This window comes from Solanum stenotomum, chromosome 12 (assembly GCF_019186545.1).
Source record: "Solanum stenotomum isolate F172 chromosome 12, ASM1918654v1, whole genome shotgun sequence".
Lineage (NCBI taxonomy): Eukaryota > Viridiplantae > Streptophyta > Magnoliopsida > Solanales > Solanaceae > Solanum > Solanum stenotomum.
In genome coordinates, this window is record NC_064293.1 from 42,670,304 (window position 1) to 42,684,464 (window position 14,161).

Below are 14,161 nucleotides of genomic sequence, written 5' to 3' on the forward strand. Positions count from 1 at the left end.
GAAACCATGACAATTAAAAGTGGATAGATGTATTTTTTTTTTTTTGGACAAACTAAAAAAAGTGTATCATATAAATTAGTAAAGGGGGTTGACTTGATTAATTAATTAAGCAACAACTTTGGATTATTATGTAGGCATGTCTCTATATTTGAGGTTCACTGTGTTACACTGAGATGATAAAAGCCAAGTATCTCGTGTCTGTATAATTAATAAAATTAGCGGACTTATTACTTATATATAAGCATACGCAGTGCGCGGGCTTGAGTTCTCAACTTAATTACTCATGAATGGCAAGCAAACAACTTTTTTGTCTTCACTTTCCATATGTATAGCATATAGGGAGTACCTACCTAGATGCCTATAGCAAGCAAGCATCTATCATGCAACTCACCCAACAAAAAGAAGTTAAAAAAAGTGAACGTAAGTGTCCATAAGTGAGAATTTTGATTATTCACAGAGTGATTTAAGTTAATATAGTAATAATATTAAATGAGTTCACACTAAAATATTTATACATATACAAAAAATATAGGGTTCATGTGAAGCCATAATAACCATATATAGTAGATCCACTTCTAGTGACAATGAGATTAGCATATAAGTAACTCATAAAATAAAAGTAGGTAACGTGCTATAATAGGTAAAGAAAGTAGTGAGTGTAAAAGAATTGTTACAGTGAGATAAATAAGTTGAATCATTTCCTAATAGTAATAAATCATGGTAAATTATCTTCCCTCTATAAAAGTTCCAAACCCCAAAAATGGCAAAAAGTTTATCTTTGATGGAAGGAAATATCAAATGGATTTGAGCCAAAATTAATTAAAAACTAGCTCATGAGTAAAGAATTATCCAAGTCATATTAAAAAGATCACCAATTCCTTTAAAGATTGATGTGGGATTCTTCACATTCCCTCAAGCTCAGTAGTACTAAACATCAAATGCATAGAAAATTTAATATAAGTACCCAATATCAAAAGTGAGAATAAAATGAGTCATACTCTAATACCATATTGAGAATCATGCATTGAACTCACAACTCAATGCATGATTCTCTACGAGAAATAACTATAAAAGAAAAGCAGAAAAGGGGTAAAATTCGTTGTAATAATAAGAATTTAGTGATCACTTTTAAGTTTGGTAATGTTACATCGGACATGCATCATTTAGGTCCCACTCTCCAACCCACTGATTTGCTAAAGGATGAGGACTTCATTTTATTATGAACTATTTAATAAGCTTTAGAAGTAAGGGTGCCGGTAAAATCAACATCAGTTCCTGTTCAGTTTAATCAATCAATATAGTGTTTAGTTATTATTGAAACTTCAATGATGGCGTTATGGGCAATGAAGCCCTACGTAATATTTTTTTTTTTATAACTTAGTGGAGTATTGATTGACCGAGAATTTCGGCCTAAGACACCACATTCAACAATATTTAAGTCGTCTATTCATATCTCTATTAGGAAAAAAAAAAATGAAAGGTAAACAACTGTCAATATAATAAGTTCAATTTGTAATAATCTTGTATAATTTGAATAATATTAGTTTGAGATAAGTGTCAAAAATACATCTAAACTATCATTTTTTTTAAAGTTTCATACCTAAACTATTGAAAGTTTGAGTTCATACCTAAACTATCATTTATTAGTTTGAGAAACACACCTCAATTGTGTGTGTAATATACAATACTCTCTCTTTTATTTGAAAAAACCTTAACACATGACAATCCACTTGGATAAAATATTTCACCTTGACAAAAATTAAATAATAAACTATTAATATTAATTAAAAATTAAAGATTAAAGTATTATTATTTCCAAAAAAATATTCTTTTAATTTTTTTTCTTACCCCACTCCACCAACACCTCCCCGTACCCCTCACCCCCCCCCCCCACAATTTCCCGTCCTTTTATTTTCTTTTATAAAATATTTTAAAAAAATCATACTTCACCCCCGCCCCCTCCTCCCTCCAAACCACCCACTCATTCCCCCCAAAAAATTGATATTATTTTATTTTTTAAAAAAATAAAAACTTCACCCCATCCTATTTAACCCTCCGCTCCTAATTTATTTATTTTATTTTTACATTTTCTCATTTTGTGTTAGATATGTACATATATTTTTAGGAATTTTTTCTACTTGTGTACCGAAATAACATAAATAAAAATTTTATTTTAAAAAAAAGTCTTGTGGCGACAAGTAAAAAATATATTCGATATGTATATATCTAGCACAAAACGAGAAATTTTTTTTGGAAGCGGGGGTTAGGTGGAGTGGGTAAAATTATTTTAAGAAAATAAAATTATATCTAAATTAGTATTTGAGGGGGAGGGGGAGATGAAGTAAAAAACAAAATTAAAAATTTTTATAAAAAGAAAATTAAACAAAAAAAGAGAGATGTGTTTCTCAAACTAAAAAGTGATAGTTTAGGTATGAAACTCAAAAAAGGAGATAGTTAAGGTGTGTTTTTGACAGTTACCTCTATTAGTTTTACTCATATCTCTATAAAGAATGAAAGGTATACAACGGTTAATAGGTCACCATTTGAATCGTAGTTTGATAAATTCAAATTGTAACAATCTTGAATAGTGACATGACACGTCTAGAATTTGAACAATATTAGTTCTGTTCATTTCTCTATAGAAAATGAAAAGTATACAACGATTAATAGGCCACCATTTTAATCGTAGTTTGATAAGTCCAAATTGCAATTAATAATCTTGATTATTTTTTAAATTTCTCTATAGAAAATGAAAGGTATACAATAGTCAACAGGTCACCATTTGAATCGTAGTTTGATAAGTCCAATCGGTAATAATTTTGAATAGAGACGAGACGCAACTAAAATTTTGACAATATTAGTTCTACTCCTATGTCAATACAAAAAATGAAAGGTATACCACGGCCAATAAGTCCTGTTGAATCATAGTTTGATAAAGTTTAAATTGCTAATATTTGCAATAATCTTAAATAGTGACATGACAGGATCAAGAATTTAAACGATATTAGTTCTTTCAATCATAGATATAGAAAAATGAAAGGGAGTATACAACAGTCAATAGGTGATCACCATTTGACTCATAGTTAGATAAGTCAAAATCGCAATAACTTTAAACAATGACATGACTGATCAGAATTCGAACTATATATATCAGTTTTATTTACCACACATTTTTTGTACATTACTACATCGTACGTATAATTTGACTTCAAAGCACTTGGTTCCGGCAAACCGACAGAATAGTTGTGTAGTTGAGCAGGTTTTCCATCTTTTCTATTAACAAAATGCCAAAGCCGCCGTGATCAAGCTACTAATTAATAGTCATATTTAGCTCAGATAATAATTAAGTGGTACATTGCTACTACAAGAAAACTAGCTAGATAAACAAAGTTTTAGGAACATGCAGTGACGAAGTTTTTGATATAAACATATTAAAAATAATATTTAATTTTCAATGTTGAGTCAAGGGTGATTAAACACGTTATGAGTCAAGTGTTTTTCCATGAACAAAGTGAAAGGTTGCATTGCACATATTCGAAATGTTTTCCACAACGATAACGTGGATGAAGATTTTAGAAGAATTTTCAGAAAACTACAAAAGGAGAAACAAGAAACCCAATTAAATTTTGCGAGGTGGCTTCAAGAAAACACTCAAATCAGCAAGTGAAAAGGCCTTGGGTTGACAATTCGATAGATTGAGTTGATATTTGAAAGACAGTGTTTTGGATTTTGGTAGACTTTTCCCCCAAGAAAATTAGACCAAACACCAAGAAGAAATAAATTCCTACATGTCTACGAAATCCAAATGGCAACGTAACATTGGAAAACTGATTTGTCAATTTTGTGAATTGCGACAAGTCGTAATAGGCGGCTCTAGAAACTAGAGGATGTGCAGATTAGAAATTGGTAACTCCATGGGTCAAGTCTTCCATACAGAAGTCTTAATTTACCAGTGATTCACTTCAATTGATTATGCATCTGAACTAACAGCTCTAAAATTTAAGAATTAGCTTTCATTAAAACAATAGTATAACTCTGGAAAGAAGTTTAGCAATCAAATTCCTTCTAAAATATCTAACTTTTAAACATAAATTACGAAGTAATGGGGAAGCACAATACTATTTCTCTTACATAACTCTTATCTTTTCTACACGGTTCAGTATAATATTCCTGAACCTAAGTCATTTCAACCGTTCAACGACTATTATCTGATGATTCTGATCATTCAGATACTATGTGTTAATCTCTACATACGCTTCAAAGTTTACTACAATCAGCGCATCTGCTTGGCAATTATCCAGAACTGAGCATCTTTTTACCCATCAAGTTTAGTTTACAACAAAGCAAGAATTATTAAAATAGCTGAAACCTTGAGCTCTGGACTCTGGTTGTTCATTTCACAGGGAGATAATTGCTCGTCTAAATCATGTTTCTTAATGAATGGGTCATCAAGAGTAATATGAAGGGTGTGCCCCATCTTTCACAGCAGAAGATCGGTCAGCTTATGTGACGAAGATCAAAGAACTGTATTACTACAATCAGAGAGCACTTTCGTATTCCTTTCACTTAAACCGCTGTTTGGTGCTTGCAGAAGTAGAAGGAAGTTCACATAGACAAAGGTAACTGTCTTACTTTCTTTCTTGCATGAGCCTGTCGTAACATTCTCAGACGCACTGGAAGGGTAATGGCAAGGCTTATAATGAGAAAGGAACTCCAATAATGTTGTAAATAAAGGGCCACATATGATGATAATATAAGCACACCAAATAACAAGGCGCAGAACACAGCAACTGCAACATCAGCCCTACATAAAAATTGAGACAATTACAAATTTGTAACACTATTAACAAATGCACAGGTCTCCCAAAACTGTTTAGAAGGTTTTATAAACTTGTGGAATGAAGGTTGCATCATGCAAATATTATTCTAATGACAAGGCAAAACTGAAGGTGCAAAGCATAGGGTAATTTAGTTTTGAGTGTGCGAGTAGATCCAGATCTTGTGCATCCAAGTTCGTAAATATACGAGAAAAGAAATTTTCAAGTTACACATAACAGATGATGGGTTAATATACTACTACTAGCACTGCATCCATTTACAAGTGCAATTGCCTGACGTACCATTAACAAAGGAGTGAAGGAATTTCCAACAACCAGGAGAAGTTCGAAACATTAGACAATATTAGGATACAGAATAAGGAATTAAAACAAGAAAACAATCAGGTATAGAAAGTGAAGGGTTATGTTTATAGTGAAGAGCATCTACTTTGCCATTTGTCCCAATTTTATGACAACCACTCCCTTTCACAACGTCCTAAAATGTCTGAGCCATTACACTAAAAATATTATGCTATACAACTTTCAAAAAGTTAAATTTTATCTCCCTAAAATAACTTCTTAAATTCTTTTAGTAGTTACTTCCACCACATCTAATGTAAAACAAATTGTAAACAAACATTTTAATTTTGTACCAAGTCAAACATAGTTACGTAATATAATATATGGAGGGAGTAATAAAAAGTTGTTTATAATATTTTATCAACATCTGATATTGTGATTCTGAAAATAATTAGTCTACTTTAATTGTCGTCTCATCGGTGTTCACTTTCCGCAATTATAACACTAATTTTACAGAATGAACCTGTAATATCTTTCAGTACATCTTCTCCTTTTACAACTTACTCCTTGAGAACACATGAATTAAGATATAAATTGTGATGGATGGAGCAATTAAATGTACCTTTTTACTTCCACCACTGTTAATATACAATACTGATAGAATCATAAATCTTCCAGCAAAATTTTGTATCTGAAATAGTAATTCATCAAACTATTTCTCTTTAATTTTTTTATTATATACTACAACTTTGTTTCCGTGGGATCCATTTAACACTATTCAATACATTTCCTTTTTCTATTTTCTCCTTAAAAATACATTAATCAAATTACAGTCCAAGATGTTTCCTTGACAGATATTAAGCAGCTACTATTTTCTCTGATAAGCGACCAAGTCAAACGGTACTCCAGATTTGGAATGGAGAGAGCAGATAAAAGCAAGTCAAACTGAGAATAAGAGTAACTTACAAAATGCAATACTTATGCTCTAGTAAGCTAGATATGAGCCTTCAATGCTACATATCCATTCTTGTCACTCGGGAAAGAGGATTATGGTATTTGATGCACAAGAGAATAAGTAAAAGATCAAACAGGGAAATCATCTGATATTGGAGAATTAAAGCGACATGCGAGATTGCAACAGATAGCAACCTAAATGATCTCGGAGAGGGACATTCTAGGAGATGAGGAGAGTAATAGGAGACCAACAACGAAGAAGACAAGGCATCATATTGAAACAGAACCAACAAGGCAAATGAGTCAATCTTTTATGACAGAGATTACGTGTAAAAATAGTAAATGAAATGAAAGAGTTGATGAACCAGGACGGTTCAGATTAGAATGTCTAAGTAATAAGAATCTAGGGAATTTTTAGGTGTTTCACTTTCATGGGGGATCAGTCAAGGAATTTCCAGGCATTCTATGGGAGTCAGACTAAGCAAATAATGATGCAATTTGAGAAGGGCCAGTAAAAAGATAGCAACTAAGTATATGAAAATCATCTATAAAGAGAGAATGATGGAGAAAAATCATCTATGACAGATGGAATGTAATGTCAGGTAACAAAGGAAAGGAGCTAACAAGGGTTTGTCTATTGGGGGAAGAGATAATATCCAGATGAAGGTTTGTTTACCTTTTGTTCGTGGGTATATATATAGATTGGATTTTGTTGTTTTCCATTTGTTTGTGTGTTTAGATCGGATTTTGCCTGAAGTTGAATGGTAGTTGGTTGAGTATCTAGGTAACATGTGTACTGGAGATATTGGTGCATCTGTGGCGTTCTCTAAATTATTCACATGCAAAAACAAAAAAGCAATTTCCAGCATACTTCTTTTTAAAATAATTGTGGTGTCCGAGCCTGCTTGCTTGTGCCTTAATTATTCCATTGGGCACCTGTTATCTCCCACCAGCATAGGTACCAGATAATTCTGCCTCAAAGGCTTAGGCAAATGGGAAGAACCACCGAGTCTTTTTATCTCCGCTAAGATTTGAACCTGAGACCTCATGGTTCTCCTCTCGCTTCATCGACCACTAGGCAACACCTTGGATGCAATTTCTAGCATAATGTTGGTGAGTTATCCATAAACATTAATCAGTTATTTGAAAGAATGTGTATTACTCTGTACCATATTCCATTATACTGTTCAAGATACAACACATGATCCGTTGCAACATTTAATGAGGGATTTGTGTCCTGATTTGACAATTTTAAAAAAAACTTAAGGAGTTTGAAATTCTAAAATTACCAAATATACACTCAAAATTATCGATGAGTGATGCTATAGCCTTACAGCTTCCCTCCAACCCCATCCCAAAAAATAAATAAAGAACTAGACATGGAAAGGAGAAAATAGAAAGTATTTGTCATGGTAGCTTAATTACATTAAATAACCAACATGAACATGATGCTATAGTGATGTACTTATAGGAAATCTAGAGTTCTAGACAATCAGAAGATGAAGGTGCAGTGATTGATATTCACAAATGAAAAAAAGAGAGGTGATATTTCAACTCTACTCAATTGGGAGATTAAAAAGAGGTAAGATTAACCGAGGCTGTTCAAACAGGCATAGGACAACTAAAATGGCATTCCCGTAGCAATTAACCGAGGCTGTTCAAACAGGCATAGGCCAATTAAACGGCATTCCCGTAGCAATTGGGGTCTAGCATGGATATATGTGAGAAAAAATGAAGCTTCAAAGCAGTGGTACTCAGAGGCAACAAGGACTTCGAGGAATCTCGGCAAATAGAGAGGAAGACCTATCCAGGAAAGGTGGTCTGTATCCAAGGATGAGGTTTCTTCTCTCAGTAGAAGTAATGGATATTTGAGAAATATGTAGAAAGAAATTGAATGAGTTTCTATTGGTTCGGGAGCCGGAGCTTAGTAAATTTGCAAAAATAACTATGGCAATAAAACACTAAAGAGAGAGATGGGGTTTTGATGGGTCAAGCTTTAAATGAAAAAGGAGTTTCAACTTGGCTGATGTTGACAGAGGAGGAAAGTGCTGAAGAATTGAGATACTGAAAAGGCTAGGATGAAAGATGGAAGGGGATTGGATAAAACATTAAGAGACTCGTTAAGAACAACTCCCTCAGAGTAGGTTCAACTTAAAGGATTCTGGCAAGGTAAGAAAGGAGAGCAGTGACCAGAACTAGAAGGGAAAATATTATTCGCGGGGATGATCTACATCAATGAGAAGATGGGTGGAGCATTCTTCAGTATAAGAGTATCTCTTTGCCTGTTCAAACAGCATTGAGATGGATGGAAGAGATGTAACCAAATGGGGAAAGGATGAAAGAAAGCTGTGTGAAAGGAAACTGGCAATCAATTACAGGTTCAAATAATAAAATTAGAATAAGTGTGACCATTCCTATTGATGCCCAACAAACTAACAGGTTTCACATTTTGGGCCAAAAACCAACATCCCTTTACCATATACCAAGTAGAATTTTATGGATCAGAAAACAACAAGGATTAGATTATAAGATAGATTTATTCCATGAACTTCAGGTGATAAACCCACTTAAATTGAACTGACAAAAGAGTTTGGTGAATTCAGAAGCTTGAGTACCAGATCATGCAAAAACCATTTCTTCTTTATAGGGAGAAATCATATTGGTGGAACTCATCATGTGGAGAGATCCATAAAAGAGAATAAGTCAGTAAACTACATTCAAGCTTTATGGTTGAAAAAGGGATCTGAGCAGCAGATGTTACTTGGTAATCAGGAAGATAGTTGGAAGAGTAGAAGTAGCACATTTTTAAGGAAGGTGATCAGAATTTGGGTGACCACATCAGAAGAGAATGTCGCCACAATAAACTTAGTAAAGACCCAAGACTCCTCCTCCACCATAAAATAAATGCAAGATAAAAGAAAGACAAAACAAGAATTTTTAATAACTTCAACAGATGGAGAAATATCTGGAGAGAATTGGCCCCCAGGGCTTTGATCTAGTGGTTAGTGTAATGCTCGTGTAAGTTAGACACATCACACATGTCACAGGTTCGAACCTTGCCACAAATAAAAACTTGATATTTAAGTGGAGAATGATAAAAGAACAAACCCATTATTCACTGTGTTTCAAATTATGTATCATTGGTTTGAGCGTTTTCTTGATTATCAAAAAAATCGATCAGATTCTTATTTTGTAGAATGCCTTAGCAATTTGTACCCAAGGTGGCTTTCCGTCTAGCCAAAATCATTTCAGATCATATTTTTTTTTGGAATTAGTGAGTCCATGTCCACTGCCTTTGCAATTCAAAGCTGGTTGGCTTTGCGCCTCAGTAGACGCCTTTAGATTCATCATTTGTATAAATTAAACTATGACATTCTAGTTGAACTACTTGAATATCTATAACTGAAGTAGTTTACCAAATTACATCGGAAATATTCATAAATTTAAAATAATGCACCCAAAGGTGTAGCTTAGTTGTCAACTAAGTAAGTAAAAATCATGGTTAAAATAACAAAAATAGCTCAGTGATTTCTCCTCATCGGACTAAGAACATGGCCAAAATTATCCCCACTGCTGGTGGCAGGTAATGCGAACAATTAAGTAGTATATCACAAAATCAATTCTTTTGTACAAATAGCTCAGGTATACACAAATAAATTGAATTAAAAAAATAAAAATAAAAATCTAAACAGAAACTTCTGCTAAATTTGTTAAACTTGATATTACTATGTGAAGGGATAAATACATTTACAGAGAGAAATATGAAGACGTACCAGTTGGAGAGATGAAGCTTTGGGGAAAAGAAAGTAAGAGGAGGGCACTTGTGTTGAGATCGGATCTGATAATCTCTGAGCTGCTCAACCAGTTTAGACCTTGTTATCATGTTCCCAAACGATCGGAAAACCTGATTCTCCGATCTCAATCGAATTTTTGCCTTCAATTCCAATTGCAAATTCAGAAGCAACGAACTACACCTAGTTAATGGTGGATTCGCAATTGAAGAGACGATCCTCCGAATTAACTGCTACACTGTTCCAACGGAAAAGGAAGACGAAGAAGAAAATGCTAAACTGAGAGGGATACGTATGAGCCCAATGAGATGTTTATTCATAAAAAATTAAATAAGATGATTTTTAAATACAGTGTGCTATTTAAGAGAAACAAATTACAAAATGAAAAAAAAACTAAGTAGTATCTAATTACAAAATGAAATAACTATATATATTATCTTATTAATTACTCCAATAATTTTGTATCAGTTTTTAAGTCACACTATTCCTTCATATTTTAAGTGAGACAGTCAACATGTATATTTAATATTAAATATATGTATTTTTAATATCAAATATATCCTAAAATACATACATAGGAAGAGCAGCGAGTGAGATAGGAGAGAGACAAACAAGTGAGCGAGAAAACATATACTTCCTCCGTTTAAAAAAGAATGACATCCTTTTCTTTTTTAGTTTGTTTTAAAAAGAATGACCTCTTTCTTTTTCTTTTTTTTGGTAACATTTTAATTTCAGTTTTCCACATGACATACTTAAGGCCACAAGATTAAAGGGCAATTTTGTACATTTGACATAACTTTAATTTAGGATCATAAGATTCAAAAGTCTTTTTTATTTTCTTAAACTCCGTGCCAAGTCAAACTAGATCATTCTTTGTGAAACGGATGGAGTATCTTTTAATACTCCATCCGTCCATTTTTAATTGTCCTGATTTCTTTACTAGAGTCAAACTATAAAAAATTTGATTATCATTTTATGATGTATTTTTTCATCATTTTGATATGCAAAAGATACCAATTTATTGTATTTTTCGTATAGTTTTTGAATATCTACTTTTTTTCTTTAAAATATATGTAATCTAATTTAACTTTGAAAATTAATCAAATTGACTTTCGAAAAACGCAACATGACAATTAAAAATAGACGGGGAAAGTATTAGATAGAATATATGTATTTTTAATATCAGATACATTTTGAAATACAAATAAATAGAAAGAAAAGCGAGTGAGATAGAAGAAAGACGACAAAAAAAATCAATATATCTCAAATACATGTGAATCATATTTTAATACAATGTATTTACAAATTTAGAACGAATTACATCTGATTTGACCTGTATAAATCCATACGGCAAAATAAATATGATAGATAAAGATAATTTCAAAAACTAAGGTGGGGGCATAAGCCAGTGAAATGTATATTATTTGCTCATTAAATTAAGATACCATGATACATTCACATAAAATATGTTAAATGCAGCATCATGTTACTTTGTGCATTACTAATACACTACCTAGTTTAATAACGATATTAAATACTATCTAAATTACGAGAATTTATGTGTTATTAAACAAACTCATATAAGAAAAATTTATACATTTTAGGACACAAACTTTTAAATATGTATTTTGAGATCACTTTTTTGTTTGGAGAAAAAAGGGGTAGGCTGAGCAGGAGAAAGCAATTGGGAATTGAATCAACTGCCGAGGAGTCTGTTGAGCATATTCATTTTTGGGGAAGAGAAGAAGGAAGGAAGGAGATCTCTAATGGCGACGCCAAGAGCAGATAGAGAATTAGAGCTTCTCATACCAATGGGAGGCGTTGAGAATATTGATGCTAATCACTCCAAATCTTCTTCTCCTTCTCATTCCCCCAAAATTCCATCTTCTTCTAGGTCTCATCACTCTTCTGGCAAAGAGGTTTCTCTCTCTCTCTCTCTCAGTATCATTCATCAATGTGCCACGCCATTTTGTTACCATCATCTGATCCGATACATTTGTCATTATTTTTACTGTATCTTCTTCCTAATTGACGTTTTATCGGTTAACCTGAAGCTTAGACTAAATGTAACATGAATCCTGTATTTGCCTTGACGTACTTGTATCAAATGCGCGTTGATTATTCGTGAAAATTCTCCATAAAAAATTGCGCAAAATCACAGTGATTACTTATATACTGGATATCTACCCGTAAACCAGTCCAGGTAACATAGAGATTGAATTGTGATAGCGTGATGAATTGCAGCATGAATTGTTATCCTTCTATGCAGGCATTTAGCAAAGTTATTCGTAGCTGGACTTGGAAAAAGTTCATCAGCGGATGGTTAGTTTTCTATTGCTCAGAAATCTGTTCCTCCTGTTGTTATCATTATGCAGTGCTTTTTCTCTTTCGCTGAATGGTTTATTTGCATGAATGTTGTATAATTGTTTTGCAGTGTCATCTTATTTCCATAGCCATAACTTTTTACATCACCTGGTGGTTCATTCATTTTGTGGATGCCTTCTTTTCTCCGATCTATAATCACCTTGGAATCAATGTATTTGGTTAGTACCTACGATCTTTATGTACTTATCTATTTGACTGTACAAAAACTGATGAAGATTAAGATTGAGACTCATCTTAAAGATTAAGATGGTTTTAAGTGTTCAGTGATTGTGTGTGTGCGCCTCTCATTTTATGTATGCATACCGATACGTCCCTCCAATTTGATTGCCTCTATTCTATATTAGCATATTTAATTTGAGTATGTGGTTGCTCTTCTGAGAAATGCCTACATGAAATACTTCCAGTATCTGGTCCTTCTTTTGAGCATGAAAAGATTTATTGCTGTTGTTGAATGCGCATTTTATTTATGGTTAGTGTTCATATTGATTCACAGGCCTTGGATTTGTTACCTCCATGACTTTCATCTTCTTCGTTGGGGTGTTCATGTCTTCATGGTTAGGTGCATCTCTTCTTAGTTTAGGAGAGTGGTTCATAAAAAAAATGCCCCTCATGAGCTACATCTACTCTGCCTCCAAGCAAATTAGCTCAGCAATTTCACCAGGTATCCTACCAAATTTTGAAATTCTGTTTGAAAGTTCCAAATACTAAACAAAATGTAGCAATTGTTTCCAGATAAAACTTCACATGCCTTCAAAGAAGTGGCCATAATAAGGCATCCGCGGCTTGGTGAATATGCATTTGGCTTTATCACTTCAACTGTCATACTTCACAAGAATACAGGTGCAGAGGAACTCTGCTGTGTTTATGTGCCAACTAATCACCTCTACCTTGGAGATATATTTCTTGTGAATTCTAAAGACGTTATGAGGCCCAATCTCTCTGTTCGAGAGGGGATAGGTAAGAGTCTAAATTCAAGTTTTGACAAACTAACTTTGCAGTTTTTACCTTCATCTCTTTTAACAACGTTTAAATTTCAAACGATGTAGAAATTGTAATCTCCGGGGGCATGGCTGTACCAAAGGTACTAAACATACAGGAAGTGCAATCTATTTTATCTCCGAGAGTTGGAAAATTTGCAGTTCCACAAGTTTGATTACTCAACCATTTGAACAAGAAACCATGGAAAAGATATTGCTCAACGAGTAAACTGGACAAACAGACGTAGAAATGGGGTTAATAATTCAAGGATAGAGGCTCTTACAAGAATATATCCCCAATCTTTCTCTTCTGATCTTTGTGATTTTTTGGTACATTTATCTGATTTTTTGTAAAACAATATTAAACAAACAAGACTTTGTCAAATGAGCTCAAGTTAGAAATTGAGCTTAACTCATAAGTCATACCTATACAGATTGCAACAAGGAGGCTGCCTTTGATATATTTGTTTTCCTTTCTTCTCAACAACTTGCATATATTTTTTTTCCTTTCTTCTCAACAACTTGCATACATTTCTAAGTTTTATGCGCTGATACTAAATAATATTCATACAATCAGATTAATCAAAAGGTAAATGCATGTTGATAATGATAACATACAATTATAAGTAATAAAAGGTTAAAGTACACTAATTGTGTAAAAATTCATTCAATTTCCTTGTAGGTTATTCTTTATAAATTTATTTCAAATGAAGTAGAAGTTAAAATGCCGTCATTTTCACACAGATTTTGAGGGGTCCAAGATGTCAGGCCCTGTCGACAGTCTCTTAGCTACCTTTTATATCGTTCTATCATATAATAGACAAACACATCCGTTATCGTCCAGCGGTTAGGATATCTGGCTTTCACCCAGGAGACCCGGGTTCGATTCCCGGTAACGGAATCCTTTTTCTATGACGATTTTTTTTTGGTTTGCCCA

The 14,161-nt window shown here is 33.2% G+C and overlaps 1 protein-coding gene, 1 non-coding gene and 1 pseudogene across 2 annotated transcripts; 2 read left to right on the forward strand and 1 right to left on the reverse strand.

Annotated features, from left to right (window-relative positions):
• Nucleotides 1–4,053: 4,053 nt before the first annotated feature.
• On the reverse strand, nucleotides 4,054–10,168 carry LOC125849229 (uncharacterized). Its single transcript, XM_049529269.1, has 2 exons — nucleotides 9,845–10,168; nucleotides 4,054–4,804 (listed from the first exon to the last, which is right to left on the reverse strand). Exons 1-2 carry the CDS (start codon nucleotides 9,952–9,954, stop codon nucleotides 4,606–4,608), a joined length of 309 nt encoding a protein of 102 aa, XP_049385226.1. The 5' UTR covers nucleotides 9,955–10,168; the 3' UTR covers nucleotides 4,054–4,605.
• A 1,448-nt stretch (nucleotides 10,169–11,616) lies between these two features.
• Nucleotides 11,617–13,494, forward strand: LOC125848336 (protein LIKE COV 3-like; annotated as a pseudogene).
• A 559-nt stretch (nucleotides 13,495–14,053) lies between these two features.
• On the forward strand, nucleotides 14,054–14,125 carry TRNAE-UUC (transfer RNA glutamic acid (anticodon UUC)). Its single transcript has one exon. It is a non-coding gene; the product is annotated as a tRNA-Glu (tRNA).
• The last annotated feature ends 36 nt before the right edge of the window (nucleotides 14,126–14,161 follow it).